The sequence below is a fragment of the Anolis sagrei genome, chromosome 1, assembly GCF_037176765.1.
Source record: "Anolis sagrei isolate rAnoSag1 chromosome 1, rAnoSag1.mat, whole genome shotgun sequence".
Taxonomy (NCBI): domain Eukaryota; kingdom Metazoa; phylum Chordata; class Lepidosauria; order Squamata; family Dactyloidae; genus Anolis; species Anolis sagrei.
The window spans coordinates 128,403,216-128,419,324 of record NC_090021.1 but is presented as its reverse complement, the minus strand read 5'-3'; the positions used below and the strand labels follow the sequence as shown (position 1 = coordinate 128,419,324).

The window sequence follows — 16,109 nt, the reverse complement described above, 5'->3', positions numbered from 1 at the left end:
TTCTGACAGATGGCCATCCAGCCTGTTTAAAAGCCTCTAAAGGAGCCTCTATCACACTCTGGGGCAGAGAGTTCCACTGCTGAACAGCTCTCATAGTTAGGAAGTTCTTCCTAATGTTCAGGAGGAATCTCCTTTCTTGTAGTTTGAAGCCATTGATCCATGTCCTCGTCTCCAGGGCAGCAGAAAACAAGCTTGCTCCCTCCTCCCTATGACTGCTCTTCACATGTTTATACATGGCCATAATTGTCTCCCTCTGTCTTTTCTTCTGCAGGCTAAACGTGCCCAGTTCTTTAAGTCCCTCCTCATAGGACTTGTTCTCCAGATGCCAGATCATTTTGGTCATCTTCCACTGGACACTTTCCAGCTTAGAGTCAACATCTCCCTTCAATTGTGGTGCCCAGGATTGGAGACAGTGTGATTTCAGGTGTGGTCTGACCAAAGCAGAACAGAGGGATAGCATGACTTCTCTGGATCTAGACACTATACTCCTATTTATGCAAGCCAAAATCCCATTGTTTTTTTTTTAGCTGCTGCATCACATTGTTGGCTCATGTTTAACTTGTTGTCCGAGGACTCTCAAGGTCTTTTTCACACAAAATATGCTTGCAGGCAACTTAAAAATTACAAATTAGTCTGCTCTTTTCTCCACAGTAATATCCTGAGATTCCAATACTTTAAAATGTTTAACTGAAGCATTGATGTTAACTCTGCCTGTCGGGATGCTACCACCATTATGAGCTAGACACCAAAGAAAGAAATACCCAGACATAATCCAGATTAGTTGACAGTTGCCAAAGGACCATTCAGTCTAAAGAGATAGGGGTGGCAAAGTAGGTCTGTTTCAAGTTTCATGGGGATATAAAGAGATTTTAAAAGGACTATACATTGGACTATAAATTGTGCAGTTGTGGAAAATGCAAAGATTCAAAGAAAACTCAATTTATTTCTCCACATTAATTTTGTAACAAGTGCTTCTGAGTGGGGTAATTAGTGACATGTGAGGAAGAGTACCGGTAAACTGTTTTTGTGGTTGCTTGGGTTGGGCAACTAAAATATGGCAACCTAATAGGGGTTGCATTCCCTGATATCTCTAGTAAGCACGTATACGTGTTGTGTAAAAAATTGCTAAAGTGGAGGGAAACAAACACAAATAATCAAAGAAAAAGAGATAAGGAAAAGTGTAGAATGTGATGCCTGTGTAACTGGTACAAAATGAATGAAGATTGGAGGGCAAATCCTTTGTGGAAAAAAAGGGTAGGAATAAAAGTGGGGTGAATTAATATGCTCCTCACTCATACAAATCTGGGTAAAATAATAAGCACACTCCATTGGCCTCTTTCCAGATATAGGAATGTGTAAACTGGACTTAATATGCTAAATATACAGGAGGAGAGGGGTTAAAAAACAAGGGGGAGACCACTTCATTTAAAATATCTATTGAAATATCTATTGAAAACTCTTCAAAATGATTCAAAGTACAAAACAACATTCAAAGGCATTCAACAGCTCTTTTATACATCACAGTGTTAGTGGCACAAAAATGTAGTTACATTTCAGATACAGAAACATTTTTACACTACTCAAATACGTATTTTATCATACATATGCATGACTCCCCCGTGCTTCTCCACAAAATGATAAAAATGCAGCCATGGAAAAGGATGAAGCAATGTTTGATTGTAGGCCACATACCTATACCTAAAATTCCTGGATTGTGTTGAAAAAGAATCAGTTACATAATAAAAGAGGAGAAGCAGGATGGTATTTTAAACTGAAGTCACTTAATGGTAATGTGGGTCTGCATGATTGTAGGAGTGACACTGATGGAAATCTGCGCTCTCCGAAACATTGTGGAAATACACCTCCCAATCATACACAGCCACATAACTAAAAGTGAAGGATGGTGGAAGATGAAGTCCAGTAACATCAAGAGGGCCCCATATTTCCTGCAGGTCACAAAACATATCATTGGGCGTACTGATTAAAACAAGGTCTCCAAAATATTTAAAGTATCACAGCATGACATGAACTGTGACTAGTTTGTGTGTTCAGATCAAGGAGGAGGTAATACTGTGTTCCAGAATCGTTTTTCAAAAATGAAGGAATGCAGGATCAGCAATCCATTTATGCTGGTCTGGAAATAAGATGAAGTTATTTAAAAACTCAAATCCATGGAAAAGTTCAGCAAAGGGGAATTTTGCCAGAATCTCTTTAAAAAAAAAGAAAGAAGCTAATTTCCCTCTACCAAATGTTTAAACTCATGCAAAAGGTGCTTGTCTTTCCCTTTTTGGCTTGTATCCCATTCAATGTTCTGTTTCCAAGTAGAAAGATAATTGTGCTAACCATTATACCATGCAGTTCTATCCATTGTGTGTAATCTAAAGGATTACATGAAATGCATGTTCTTTGAAAATTGGGATACCTGGTATATTTGGGTTGGAGGAGAATAACAGCTTTGTCTGGTACACGGATTTAAGGGATTCAATACATAGGAATAATATTCAAAGGCAGGGATATAGAACCTTTGGCCCTCTGGATGTTTTGGACTTTTAATCCCAGAAGCCCCAGTTAGCATGGATTAGGAATCTGGAGAACCCAAGATCAACCTGCCATAAGGGCTTCCTAGAACATTAAAATGGTCGCTCACAACATCTATCAAGTCTTATTGTTTTACAGCTGGAGAAACAAAGCTATGATCAAAATAATTTGACCAAACTTCACAGGATCACACTTCACTTTTGCACCTGCTAAATGAAGCATATTCTCCTTTAATTTCAGACAGGATCTACAGCAAGGGTCGGTTGAGTATATGTGCAAAAAATGACTCAGGCCAAGAGATGGGTTGATATGAATCCTGTGTAACAGAAAAGTCAAATTATAATAGATTCTATTAAAAGTGAGTTTAAGGCAATGAATTCAAAAGTAGGCAAAAATTAAACTAAAAATGGAAACAACTAGAGAAAAACATCAGTTTCATTTGAAAACATTTAGGAATTACTACAAGCACATATTTCGAATTCCTTCACATTTAAAATTTCAGTAAGTACATATTACGTTATCCTCTGCTGTCATGCTGTAATATGCAGCCATCAGATAATTGGCAACAAATAATAACTACCTGATTCAAGGCAAAGCTCCAAACTTTAGATACAGAATCATGTATCTGATATGCAGAATTTCAAAGCATGGCACGCAATAAGAATACTTTTTTCCATTTAGTTTCTTTAAAGAAAGGAATCAGCATGTGTTATGTTAGGAAGTATACCACTTCCAAGATATTGAACCAAGGATACAGTCCAATGGCAAATTGATATTACACTAATGTCACTTGTTTCTATACGACTCCAAGTTTAGATATTTGTTGTAACTGAATAGGCAAAATGCCTCAGGAGGTTCTGTGCATGTATGTGCCCACACATATTGATGCTTAAGTCTCAGTGCAATTTGAATTGCTAACCTCAATTTGTTTCACTGGGGTTGGACAGGTATCTGAAACATTGCTGGGCAAATGGTGACCCACCAGTTGTTTCTGGACTGCAATTACTATCAAGTCTAGCAAGCATGGCCAATGGGGAGAATGCTGGGCTTTGTATTCCAACCATATCTTCAGGACTCTTTGCCCACCTCAATGTAAAGAGAGAGATTGTAGAAACAGGATTCTTGTGGCATTTCGTTTTCTGAGCGAGGAGGTCATGAAATACACTGTTCTCTTATTTGGAAATCTATATCTGTTAAGAGAGCTGCTTCAGCTCTCTCTCAAAATCATACCAAACAGTAATAGCCAATATTCAGAGTGCGCTGCTATTATCCTTATATTCCCTTGGGGAAGAAATGTAGCAAAAATATGAAGCAGCAAAATTATTAGGAAAAAAAATTAAGATGGAGTAACAGATAAAACAACTCAGTTGTCACAGTACCATATAGTATAAAATATAATTCTTTCTTTTTTTTTACAATGGTCTACGTAAATACTTTTGATTTTTAGCAGACTTTACACATTAGCATTGCAAGCAATTTTTATTCATTGAAGCGAAATAAAGGGCAGGGGGAAATCCTCACCATTCTCTTGAATTTGCATACTTTATGGCAGACTTCCCCACATGGCATCCTATAGATGTGGTGAGACTATAACCCTCACTATCCCCAACCAATAGGTACATGCTGGTCTGGGATGTTGGGAGCTCTAACTTAGCAACATCTTGAGGGTGCCAGGTTGGGGAAGGCTGCTTTGTAGGAGCAAGTTATTGTTTGCTGTTATCAACAAATTCAGAAACCTGGGACATTAGCCATCCACTTGGAATTAGCAGGGATAAGGGTACTCCATTTTCTATTTCTCCTTCCAGTCCTGGTATTTGGAGGGTATTAGCCATTACAGGAGATTGATTTGCATGCACATCTGTTGCAGTTATTTCCTCCCACTCCTCTGGAAACTTAAGTAAGACAAGTCAGAGCACTGAGGAGGGAAGAGCGCGTGCATTTATGTCCTCCTATTTTGAGCACTGGTCAATATGTTTATCAAGGGATCACTATTTATTTATTTATTAGCATGGAGGGAATGGAAGAGAGAAACCGATTCCCATGCCTGTTTCTTCTCATTCACAGAGCAGCGTCCACATCAGAAATTATCACAACCATAATTACGTCTCTGCCATAAGAACAGATGAGTCATGCATCTCCAACCTTCACAATATTCAGGTTAACATCTATTTGTACATTTGGTTTAAAGACTTCTATCCTGATATATATGTGTGTGTGTGTGTATATATATATATATATATATGTACATAAAAAGATACCTGATTAGAGGTAGCCCTATTAACGTAGCAGATAGTTAATAAACAGATAAAACAAGGCTGAGAAGAGAGAAACCAGGAATGTTTTTTCAAGCCATTAATTTAGGCAGGTCAGGTGTGGCTCATAAACTTCAACCTCAAATCTCTGGAAAAACAAAGTCCCCACAAAACAAAACAAAAAATAAAAATAAAAGATGTCCATCCAGACAAATAACTTAAAATCATTTTCCAAAATGTTATTAAACAGAAATGGCATCTCTCATTTTTTGAATAGTCAAAAACATAGAATGTCTTACTTGCATCTAACCCAATTTACAGCGATTTTGTATGTGAGAGAGGCAGGTTCAACATGGGGAGGATGCATCTGATATTTTCTTAGAGCAAATATGAACAGAAACTTTGCTTTTAATAAACCAATTTTTAAAGTCGTGCTTTAATGGGCAAATTTTTAAATTGGTATGCCGTTCTTGAAAACATATATATTTAGCAGTAAGACACCTTAAATTGTTGCAGATATATATGCGAAGATTTCTGTCCTGAAATGATGATTCCAAGCTGATTGATGTAGCTTTTAAGTGAACAAGGAAGGAGCCTTGTGCTATCGTCATACTTTTCAGACATTCAGCTTGCTTTGAGTCAGGGCACCTTCTTCCCTTTAATCCCAGGTAAGAAGTGGTGGCAAAAGCAATTCCTGGCATTCATGGCACCTTGGGTCTTGTCTGAAGTCAGGTTTAGGGCGAGTAAGGCTATGAAAATGTTATGTGCAAAAGGAGAGCGGGGAGGTCATGAAATGTACTGTGATGAAGAGCAGAGTCCTATATCCTGTCCTGATTCCATCTCAAGTAGGGAGTGGGTCATCATCTCCTTTATTACACTTGCACTTGCAGCAAAGAACGAAGGGTGTCGCAAGTAGAAGAAAGGGTGAAGCCACTAACAATAACAGGCCAAAACCTGCAAAGATCCCCACCACCTGGATTTAAAAATAAAACACAAAAGCAAACAAAACATTAGAATAGGAATAGTGGCAGCTCTTTGTTTATTTTATTTAATACATTATATGCCTCCCTGCAAAAAAAACTAGGCTCAACGCTACTAAATTTAATAACAAGTACAAATGGACACACATTCAGGAGAATATTGGTAAGTACAGAAAGAAATTAATTTAGCAATAACAGTATGATCCCTGATCCGTGAAACCAATATATATAGTAAAGTCTTGCTTATTCAACATAAACGGACCGGCAGAACGTTGGATAACCTAAAATGTTGAATAAGGAGGGATTAAGGAAAAGCCTATTAAACATCAAAATACATTATGATTTTACAAATTAAGCACTAAAACATCATGTTTTACAAATCGACAGAAAAAACAGTTCAATACACAGTAATGGTATGAAGTAAATACTGTATTTACAATCACAATGTATTGAAATATCTGTGGATCCGGGTGGGAGGCAGACTGCATTGGATAATACAGAAGATTGGATGAGCAAAGGTTGGATAAGCGAGACTCTACTGTAGTTTACTCATCCATGAAGGGCCCCTGGGTAGCAAGGTGAGCTCCCAGCTTCTGCCAACTTAGCAGTTAGAAAACATGCAAATGTGAGTAGATCAATAGGTACTACTTCTTCGGGAAGATGATGGTGCTCCATGCAGTCGTGCTGGCCACATGACCTTGGAGGTGTCTACAGACAACGCTGGCTCTTCGGCTTAGAAATGGAGATGAGCACACCACCCCCCCCCCCCCCGGGTCATACTCTACAAGACTTAATATCAAGGGAAACTCATACCTTTACCTTATTAATCCATGATTTCAATTATCCACTTAGGGTCCCTGTACTAGCTACATCCTCTTTTCAGTACCCCTGTTGTTCTTCCCACTGAAAATAGTGATTTTTGCTATTATTTCAGTTATCTATGCAAAGTCTGAGAAAGTATATGGGAGGTCATACTAAATATCAAATTCTGCTTCCAGTGGAAATGAAGACAAGTTTGTTGATCTTAGTTGTGTTTTATATTTCAGTGCCAAGGAGTTATCCATGCCTCCCCTTTCTCCTTTTTTCTGGAGTAACTCACACAGATAATAACTAATTGGAAGGAATGTTGTCAAAACTGGTAACTGCAATTTTGTTGCTCCCTCTGTAACCACCATTCTCTTCTGAAAATCCTTTGGATGTAAGCTCTTTTCAGGGTGAATAACAATTGCATCAGGAATGCAGGCACGGACTCAGCAGGGAAACAAGGGCAAGAGAACAGACAACAAGACACAAGGACTCTGTTGTGTTTCTCTAGTCAGGGAAGGCCACAAAGAGCTTTGGCTCTCTCTTTATTCTTTTTTAAGTTGCAAGCATGAGGATAGCTCATCTTAAGGTACTTAAAATGCCCTGAAGAGTGGGAATTCTGATAATGAATGAAAGGTTTTTGTGAATCCTTTCAAAACTGGCAGTCCATAAGTAGCTGTTGAATGACAAGGTTAATTGGGACAAACAGAACAAATATAAGTAGCTCTGTCACTTGTCAGACTAAATCAATGGATAGATTCTGCATCAGTGGACTCAAGACGGCAATCAGCTTCTTGCACCTTGCCTAGAACCCAGGCTCAAGAAGCTGATTGGTACAACGCATGTATGGCAAAAGCAATGCCATGAAATAAAAGTTTAAGGGCGACAACTCCTAGAATCCCCCAATCAGCACTGCTGCTGACTAATCAAAGCTCTTGTTCTTTCAGTCACAGGGTGAAGCCCGAGATGCCACAATGGGTTAAACCTTTGTGCCAGCAGAACTGCTGACTGAAAGGTGGGTGGTTCAAATCCTGGGAGTGGGGTGAGCTCCCATCTGTCAGGTTCAGCTTCTCATGCGGGGACATGAGAGAAGCCTCCCACGGGATGGTAAAACATCCTTGCGGATGGCCAATTCTCTCACACCAGAAGTGACTTGTAGTTTCTCAAGTCGCTCCTGACATGGAAAAAAAAGTCAAAAGGTGTGGGTCTTCAAGCATTTGCCACATGATCCTGGAAACCAAGGACTCCAATTCCAGAGTTTTCGGGAAACAAAGAACTCAATTTATTGTCACATGGACACAGATTTTAGGAAGTCAGTAATGTAAGATCTCACAGGACAAAGGTATTAGCGTGTAATTCCCAAGCCTTTCCCCTTCAACTTTAACACTTATTTTTAATTTTAGCATGTGTATATCCACAGGTACACACATAATCCCTCTTTCTCTCTTCAATATTTAAATATTTGGAATTTTGTAAGATATCTTGAGTTCTTAACTAGAAAAAAAAGGTTGGATGATGATGACGACATCAGTATGAAGAGACATCACTATGATGGTAAAAAGGCTGACAGTACTTTTCCAAATGAAAACTCATTTATTGATTAGAAATCTAGTAGGAGGCCTTCTGACTCAATCCCTCATAAAAAGTACTGGACATGGAGCTATACTGAGTCATTTCCATCCAATTCCTGCCTGGAAGGGAATAAATCCCTAAAGGAAGTAACTTTTTGTTTTTTCTGTTGCTTGGATGCAATAAGGAGTGGTAAAGAACCTTAACCATGGACTTATAAACCTGCGTGTTTTACAGCAATATGATGAACCTTTCAGAACAGGATGGGCAACTGAGGAAGGGGAGAGAAGATTGCACACAAATTTACCTACCACATGCACTTCTGCATGTCGTAAATAGAATATAAACTAAAGGATATTTTTCTTTTTAAAAAAATATGTGTATTGGTTCTTTTTGGTAAGAGAAAAAATAAAATAAAAAGAAAGTTGGGGATGGGAGTAGGTATGTGGGGTGATATGGCTGGGGGATGGGTAGGATCGTGGGGGGGGGGGGGTGTGCTTCAATATTATCTATTTTGCTTCTGAATTTCTATTACTTCCTCTTTTCTGTATTCCAAAGGGTCGATACTTTCCATTTAATTTCATATTCGTATCTTCATTTTTTCTTGTTCCATATATTTTGTCAGTGGTAGCCAGTCTCTATCTTTTTGAGGTTTATTTTGTTGGTATTATAATTGTTGGGACAGCTGGTCCATACTCATAATTTCCACCATCTTTGTTTTTTTCCCCTCCATTTTTATGTTTATCATTCCCAATAAAAATTGTCTTGCTTTGAGTTGAAATTTTATCTCAAGGATTATTTGGGTTGCGTCATGTATTACCCTCCAAAACTTTTTTTGCTTTTTCACAGCTCCACCAAATGTGGAAGAAAGTACCTCTTTCCTTATCAAATTTTCAACAGCCTCCCCCATGTCATGAGTGACTTGAGAAACTGCAAGTCACTTCTGGTGTGAGAGAACTGGCCATCTGCAAGGACGTTCCCCAGGGAATGCCCAGAAGTTTTACCATCCTGTGAGACGCTTCTCTCGTGTCCCTGCTTGGGAAGCTGACAGATGGGAAGTCACCCCACTCCCCAGATTTGAACTGCCGACCTTTCAGTCAGCAGTCCTGCCGGCACAAGGGTTTAACTCATTGCTCCACCATGGGCTCCAACTAAAGGATTGCGTCATGGGATTTGGTAATTCAATGTATATTAAACCTGAATGCCATGTTCGGCTTAAGCCACCTTGAGTCATTTTATGTGGAAGGGGTACAGACTAGTTTAATGAATGATTTAAGTTCTTCAAATTTTTCAGCTTGCCAAGAGCAACTTGTATAGCAGGTACTGAAAAGTAGGATTCCACTAATTTAATAATCCCTTTGCTCAATGGAGAGTACAGCAGAGATGGCATTTTCTATATTTCAAGCTTGGCTTTTGGCTTACTTTAGTATTCTTGTTAATTTATTTATTTATTTATTATTTATTATTTGCATTTATTGACCGCCACTCTCAGCCCGAAGGCGACTCGTGGCGGTGTACAGAACACAGAACATAAAGACAACAGTTACAATAAATCAGAGTCATAAGAGTGTTTAGATTTGAGGGTTTCTTTTTGAAGAGTGGAAGGATCCAATTTGGGTTTTGTTGTTGCTAATTATGGTGACCCTAAGGCAAACTTATCATTTTCTAAGGCTGAGAGTGTGTAACTCTCCCAAGGTCACCCAGCAAAGCTGGGAATCGAAACCAGGTCTCTAGGGTCATAACACAATGCTCCAACTGCTAACCATGCTGGCTCTCAAGCCAATGTTAACTACATATGAAAACATAATGTCCACACTGAATTTCCTCCTTATTGGTATTGAAAAATCCACATTCTGTCAGCAGGTGGCACTATTGAACAACATTCATACCAAATGGTGAAGCACCCGCTTTAGTATTATGTAATAATATACATGAAAGATGGGAAAAGGTCTACAATATTTTTGAAAAAAGGAGGGAAGAACAATGAATTTATGGTCATGTTTAACATGTGCATCACAGCACATAAAAAATAAGACCGCTTCAGTCTACAAAATTTCATGTGATTCACTTATGAAGTGCCAGAAGCTGCCACAACGGCTTTAAGAACAATTATAGTCAACTTTCTCTCTAATATTATTCTATTGATAAACATGCCAGTTTTTACTTTCCAGCATACTGCAAGCTGGGTAATTTTTTTCTGTAGTAATTTAAGGATGCAATTAATCAGAGAAAACTTCAACAACGTAGCTGTTTCTAAAGTATGTTGGGGCGCTAAATTTCTTAAAAAGCACAGTAAAAATGACAGACCGCTCATTGTTCTTTCACAGATTTCAACCCTAATTTCAACAATAACGTCAATCAGTCAAATCTTGGCATAACATAAAAATTAAATATTCAGCATTATTATGGTCTGTTTTAGTGAGCCTGATAAACTCCATCTTGAGAATAACAGATGACTTCTCATGGCCTATATTGTTTTCTGAACTCAGTCATTTGTCTTATGTTAGAAATGTTGGAAGTATGATATTATGTGCCCAGGGCCAACAACCAGAAGTTATGGTTGCATATAGTACCAGACTCTGAAAACATCTTCTTAAAATAAAAACTATCTCTATCTACATTCTGTGCTGGTCATATAGATCTCCAATAAGGATTGTGAAAAACTCTATATAATTAGAATTAAATACTACTATAAAATAGGAACTTTTTAAAAAAACAAAAACAGGCTTTGTGCAGGTCTGTGTTAATTAGAATTAGAAACCAGAGTCAAGAAATCAAACAACTAGGACTTGGAAAGTCCTAGTTGACAAGATCCTGTAGTGTAAAGATATATCTTTAAATATTGAAGTTAGGAATTGTCCATGCCATCATCTTTCTGCTTTGCGTGGATGGTAGAAATTATACGGATACTTTGGGCTACTAGAACAACAAATAATTGGGTCCTTTTTCCTACTTCTGACCAGGGACGGAATGGGACAGCAGGACTTGAGTTGCAATGAGAGATCTGCCATTCAACATCTCTTGATTCCACTAAAGATTACTCTGTAACAGAGTATTCTTCCTGTACTCTTAGAGTTACTTATGCAGGACTTGAAAAAAATCAAGTTACTTGTTTTCATCAATGATAAGCAAAACAAACAGGAAACATAATTCCTTGTTAAACTTCTTCCCGTTTTCTTTGTAGCATTTCTTTTCTCAACTCTCCCAAACCTGCATAGAGATAAGCAATGAAAAAGGCAGCAAAAATGCTAATGAGCAAATTGATACCCACCTGTGTTCTGTGCCAAATAACCGAGGCCCTCGAGTGACCTAGCTTGTTTCGACAAGGTCCTTTGTCATAGTGTATAAGGAGGAAGTCGTCCTAAAAAAAACATGTAAGAGAAGAAGGAAAAATACATTATTCAGTAGAATTAAGAGCTGACTCTCAGAGGAAAAAATATGCAAAAGGACAGAACCCAAATCTGTGTTTATACAAAAATAAATTGCATTAAGTTCAGAAGGCTTAAACCAGAACAAGGGGAGATAAGCTTTCAGAATTGGAGAAATCTATTTTCCTACATTCTGTGCAGTCCAGGGCAGCCATTCTTGGACAACCCTCCTTGAGAATATTATGAGACATGGTTGGGATGCAAAAGAACACAGTTTTCTCTTTTCACCAAAGGAAAGATGAAATTACACTAATGATGGGGATGGTTTGAATTTTACCCTGATCAAGAATACCATCTTTACACAATAAAAAATTATTTACAAAAAAAAGAATGCAACGGACTGCTGGAAAGGCTTTCGATGCTCTAAATCAGTGTTTCTCAACCTGGGGGTCGGGACCCCCATGGAGGTCGCGAGGGGGTGTCAGAGGGGTCGCCAAAGACCATCAGAAAACAGTATTTTCTGTTGGTCATGGGGGTTGTGTGTGGAAAGTTTGGTCCAATTCTATCGGTGGGGTTCAGAATGCTATTTTATTGTGGGTGAACTATAAATTCAAACAATTACAACTCTCAAATGGCAAGGTCTATTTTCTCCAAACTCTACCAGTGTTCACATTTGGGCATATTGAGTATTTGTGCCAAGTTTGATCCAGATCCATCATTGCTTGAGCCCACAGAGTTCTCTGGATGTAGGTGAACTACAACTCCAAAAAACTCAAGGTCAATGTCCACCAGTGGACATTAACCCACTGCGCCACCAGCCCCTGGTGGCACAGTGGGTTAAAACCCTGTGCTGGCAGGACTGAAGACAGACAGGTCGCAGGTTCAAATCCAGGGAGAGGCGATGAGCTCCCACTATCAGCTCCAGCTCCTCTTGCGGGGACATGAGAGAAGCTTCCCACAAGGATGATAAAAACATCAAATCATCCAGGCGTCCCCTGGGCAATGTCCTTGCAGACAGCCAATTCTCTCACACCAGGAGTCACTCCTGACATGACAAAAAAAATGTCCACCAGACCTTCCCAGTATTTTCTCTTGGTCAAGGGAATTCTGTGTGCCCAGTTTGATTCAATTCCATCATTGGTGGAGTTCAGAAGGCTCTTTGATTTTAGGTGAACTATAATTCCCAGCAACTCCAGCATTACCAAATGACCAAATCAATCACCCCCAACCAGTTTTCAAATCTGGGAGTATTGGGTATTTGTGCCAAATTTGGTCCAGTGACTGAAAATATATCCTGCACATTAGATATTTAGATTACCATTCATAACAATAGCAAAATTACAGTTGTGAAGTAGCAACAAAAATAATATGGTTGGGGGTCACCACAACATGAGGACCTGTACTAAGGGGTTGCGGCATTAGGAAGGTTGAGAACCACTGCTCTAAATCAAAGCCAAGCACCTGTTCTATCTTTTTACATTTGGAACTGTCATGTTGGACAGGTGAGGGATATAGAGCTTTCTGCAAGAAATCTGAGACTAGACTTTGTCCCCTAAGATCAGAACTCAGTGGAGGAGGTTTCCGATCTATCCTTTGGCTCCCAAGATGCTTTTAGGTGGACATATACTATCCATTGCAATAGGAGCGTGTAAGGCCCTCAGGACCATTCCCATCATATAAAAAGTTAAGCTCAAAATTGAAATTTGTGCCTCCAGAAGCCCCCAAGGAGAGCAATTTTCTGTTTTAAGGCTCCTACCCTACTCTGGGTTCCACCAGTTACTAATCTTTACCCACTCAATATTCATAAAAAAATATTGTGAGTAGAGTCCATGGTTTTATACGGTACAGGATGATCATTCCATATTATCCTCTGTAGCTATTCATCCATACATTATAAGTTCAGTTTCAATGAGTTACAATTTCCTAGTTCTCCGACTGAATGTACAACGTACTTACATCAAGCGACTCCAAACAGTACCAACAAAAGGCATGTTTGCAGTTTTTACACATCATTTGGGCACACCCTTCATCCCGTTCAATATAAACTTTGCATTTTGGGCACCGCTTGATTGGAGCATCATCTTCTTCCATTTTATAAACAGAGCTGGAAGAGATGTTTTGTAAACGATGGTAAGAGAAATGTTATATGGCATTTAAAGCAGTCGTTCTGAAACATTCTACCACTTTGAGACTTGAGCCACTTTTACATGCATTTACATCTGCAATACAACTGTATTCAATTATAGTATTTAATTTTCCATCAAGACAACATAACTTTCTACTTTGCCATTAAGCCTAAATTCAAATAATTTCCACAAACCACCAATAGACATGTACACCAATGCCTACTGTCTACGAGAGGTATCCAGCAGGTAAATCGAAGGGGTTTTTTTTTTACAAACTACAGGTCCCAGAACCCATAGTCATATAGGAACTGCAGCTCCCAAAAGTATTTCTTCCAAACTCTAGTTAGTTGCAAAGAACATTATGTACTACTTTTCAAATTCCATGTGATAGCGTCCTGCTACATGGCTTCCCAATTTTAGGATGCCATAGGCAGAACAGAACAGTCCACACTCTGAAACTAAGCAACATTAAGAATGGGGTGGATAGATACATGGAATGGATACCGTTAACCATCACCCTCAGGAAGGTCATGGGAAAGAGCCAGGTTGTTTAAAGTAACCATCCTAACAGAACTCAACCTACTGTTCACACCATGGTCAGTCAGCAGTCTACTGGAAGCACATCAGAAAGAGATAAATGCAATTGCACCCTCCACTCATGCTCCATGGCAACTGATATATAGAGACATACTGCCTCTCAAATGCAGGTGATGTATTATATAAGTATTACTTGTCCAACGATCTTGGGAATCCCCTTGTGTATATTCCTGGTTTGAAAAGTAGGACAAGCTATCTGCACAAGGTTGGGCATTTTCTTTTTCTTATCTATGATGATGTAAGGGAAAATGGATTCAGATCTAAAACGGTACCCAAGGCAATGGCAGTAAAACTTAGTATTTTTTATAGTGAGTGGAGCTGCTATTAATGTACAGTATTGACCCCCTTATTGACAATTTCACTTACTCAGGTCACAAAAAATATCCTCTATCACCCCACTCGGCAAAGTATTCGTGGATCTCTCTAGATCCTGCAGTATGATTCTATGGTACAGCTCTGGTCAAATATAATAAATTTTAAAATACAGGTTCTGTAAGTTTGTTCTTAAGTTGAATTTGTAAGTCAGAACAGATACATATCTATGTGCAACTCCAGCCTCTCTCTGTGTGTATATATATTCTTTTAGTTTTAGAAAGCATAGGGAAGGGTTAATGCCCCTGTAATATTTGTTTTGCTGTCTGTACCCCTGATCAGATTTCATCTCATTTTCTGTCCTTATGACAACTGGATTTTAATTTTTTTTTAGCTTGTTATAGAAACAAAGATTAGTGAGAAAGCTTCAGTAAAGATATCTTTTTCCCATGATAACTCTCCCAGGAGTGAATTTCCCTCACTTTCTGTTGTTTCACAAACATTTGTAACTAGGAGTTAGGTGTAAGTTGGATGTTTGTCGCTTAGGGACTGCAGTTCCAGGAATGTATGTGTGTCTGTGTGTGTCTTGGAACATATCCCCCACTGATACAGGGATTACACTGTATTGAGGATTATGATCGTCTTTTCCTGCAATGTAGAACCTTGTACCTTGTCTCTCCTGGAAGGAAGTTGACTGGCATATTTTCCTGACAGCCTTGTCCCGGATGCCAATTGGATTTGCATGCTGAGCAGAATTCTATGTCACAAGCTTTGCATTGCACCAGCTGTGGATTCTGAGGTCCTGATTCCTGAAGCTGGCAAACTGCTTGGCAGGAAGAGGATGGACACCAAGTTCGACAAGGATCCAGAAGTATTTCTATAGGAAAATAAGGCACAGTTGGAAATAGATGTAAGCTCAGCATCAGAACATAGGCTTTGTGTGCAAATGGCCTCAGGATGAAGCCCTGGCATCAGATAGGGCAGCTTAGAATGACTGCTGCCCGATACCTCAGGGAGACACTGTCAGTCTGTGTAAATAACTCTGGTTTAGAAGAACAAGTAATGGTGACATTTTGTGTGTGTCAGAGTGACTTGAGAAACTGCCAGTCGCTTCTGGTGTGAGAGAACTGGCCATCTGCAAGAATGTTGTGGGAGGCTTCTCTCATGTCCCCACATGAGAAGCTGGAGCTGACAGATGGGAGCTCACCCTGCCCTCTGGATTTGAACTGCCGACCTTTCGGTCAGCAGTCCTTCCATCACAAGGGTTTAACCCATTGTGCCACCGGGGCTCTGGGGGTTGACTTAACATAAAGCAACCTCCACTGGCAAAACAGAAACTGTGGTACTGACCTTAAATTATGAGGTACCCAAGGAAAATGTGTAATTCACAAAAATATTAACACTGCATTCGGAATGTCTTGGAAATAAACATTATATTTGGTTGCACAATTCTATTTTGGACAAGATAAAAAAACAGTTGAAACATGAGTCAGTTTCTGCTCTTCTTTCTGCCCTTTTAAGCAATCTATAATGCTACACCTACACTTGGGTGTCGATTCCTTA

At 39.1% G+C, this 16,109-nt stretch overlaps 1 protein-coding gene across 1 annotated transcript in view; it reads right to left on the bottom strand.

Annotated features, from left to right (window-relative positions):
- Window positions 1–1,488: 1,488 nt before the first annotated feature.
- Window positions 1,489–16,109, bottom strand: part of RNF144A (ring finger protein 144A) — a 58,075-nt gene continuing 43,454 nt past the window's right edge. Inside the window, exons 5-8 of the mRNA XM_060787975.2 lie at window positions 15,216–15,423; window positions 13,468–13,615; window positions 11,415–11,504; window positions 1,489–5,763 (exon numbers count right to left, since the gene is read on the bottom strand). Of these exons, the coding sequence (XP_060643958.1) occupies window positions 5,632–5,763; window positions 11,415–11,504; window positions 13,468–13,615; window positions 15,216–15,423 (578 nt within the window). The 3' untranslated portion in view covers window positions 1,489–5,631. The remainder of the gene's footprint in view (window positions 5,764–11,414; window positions 11,505–13,467; window positions 13,616–15,215; window positions 15,424–16,109) is intronic.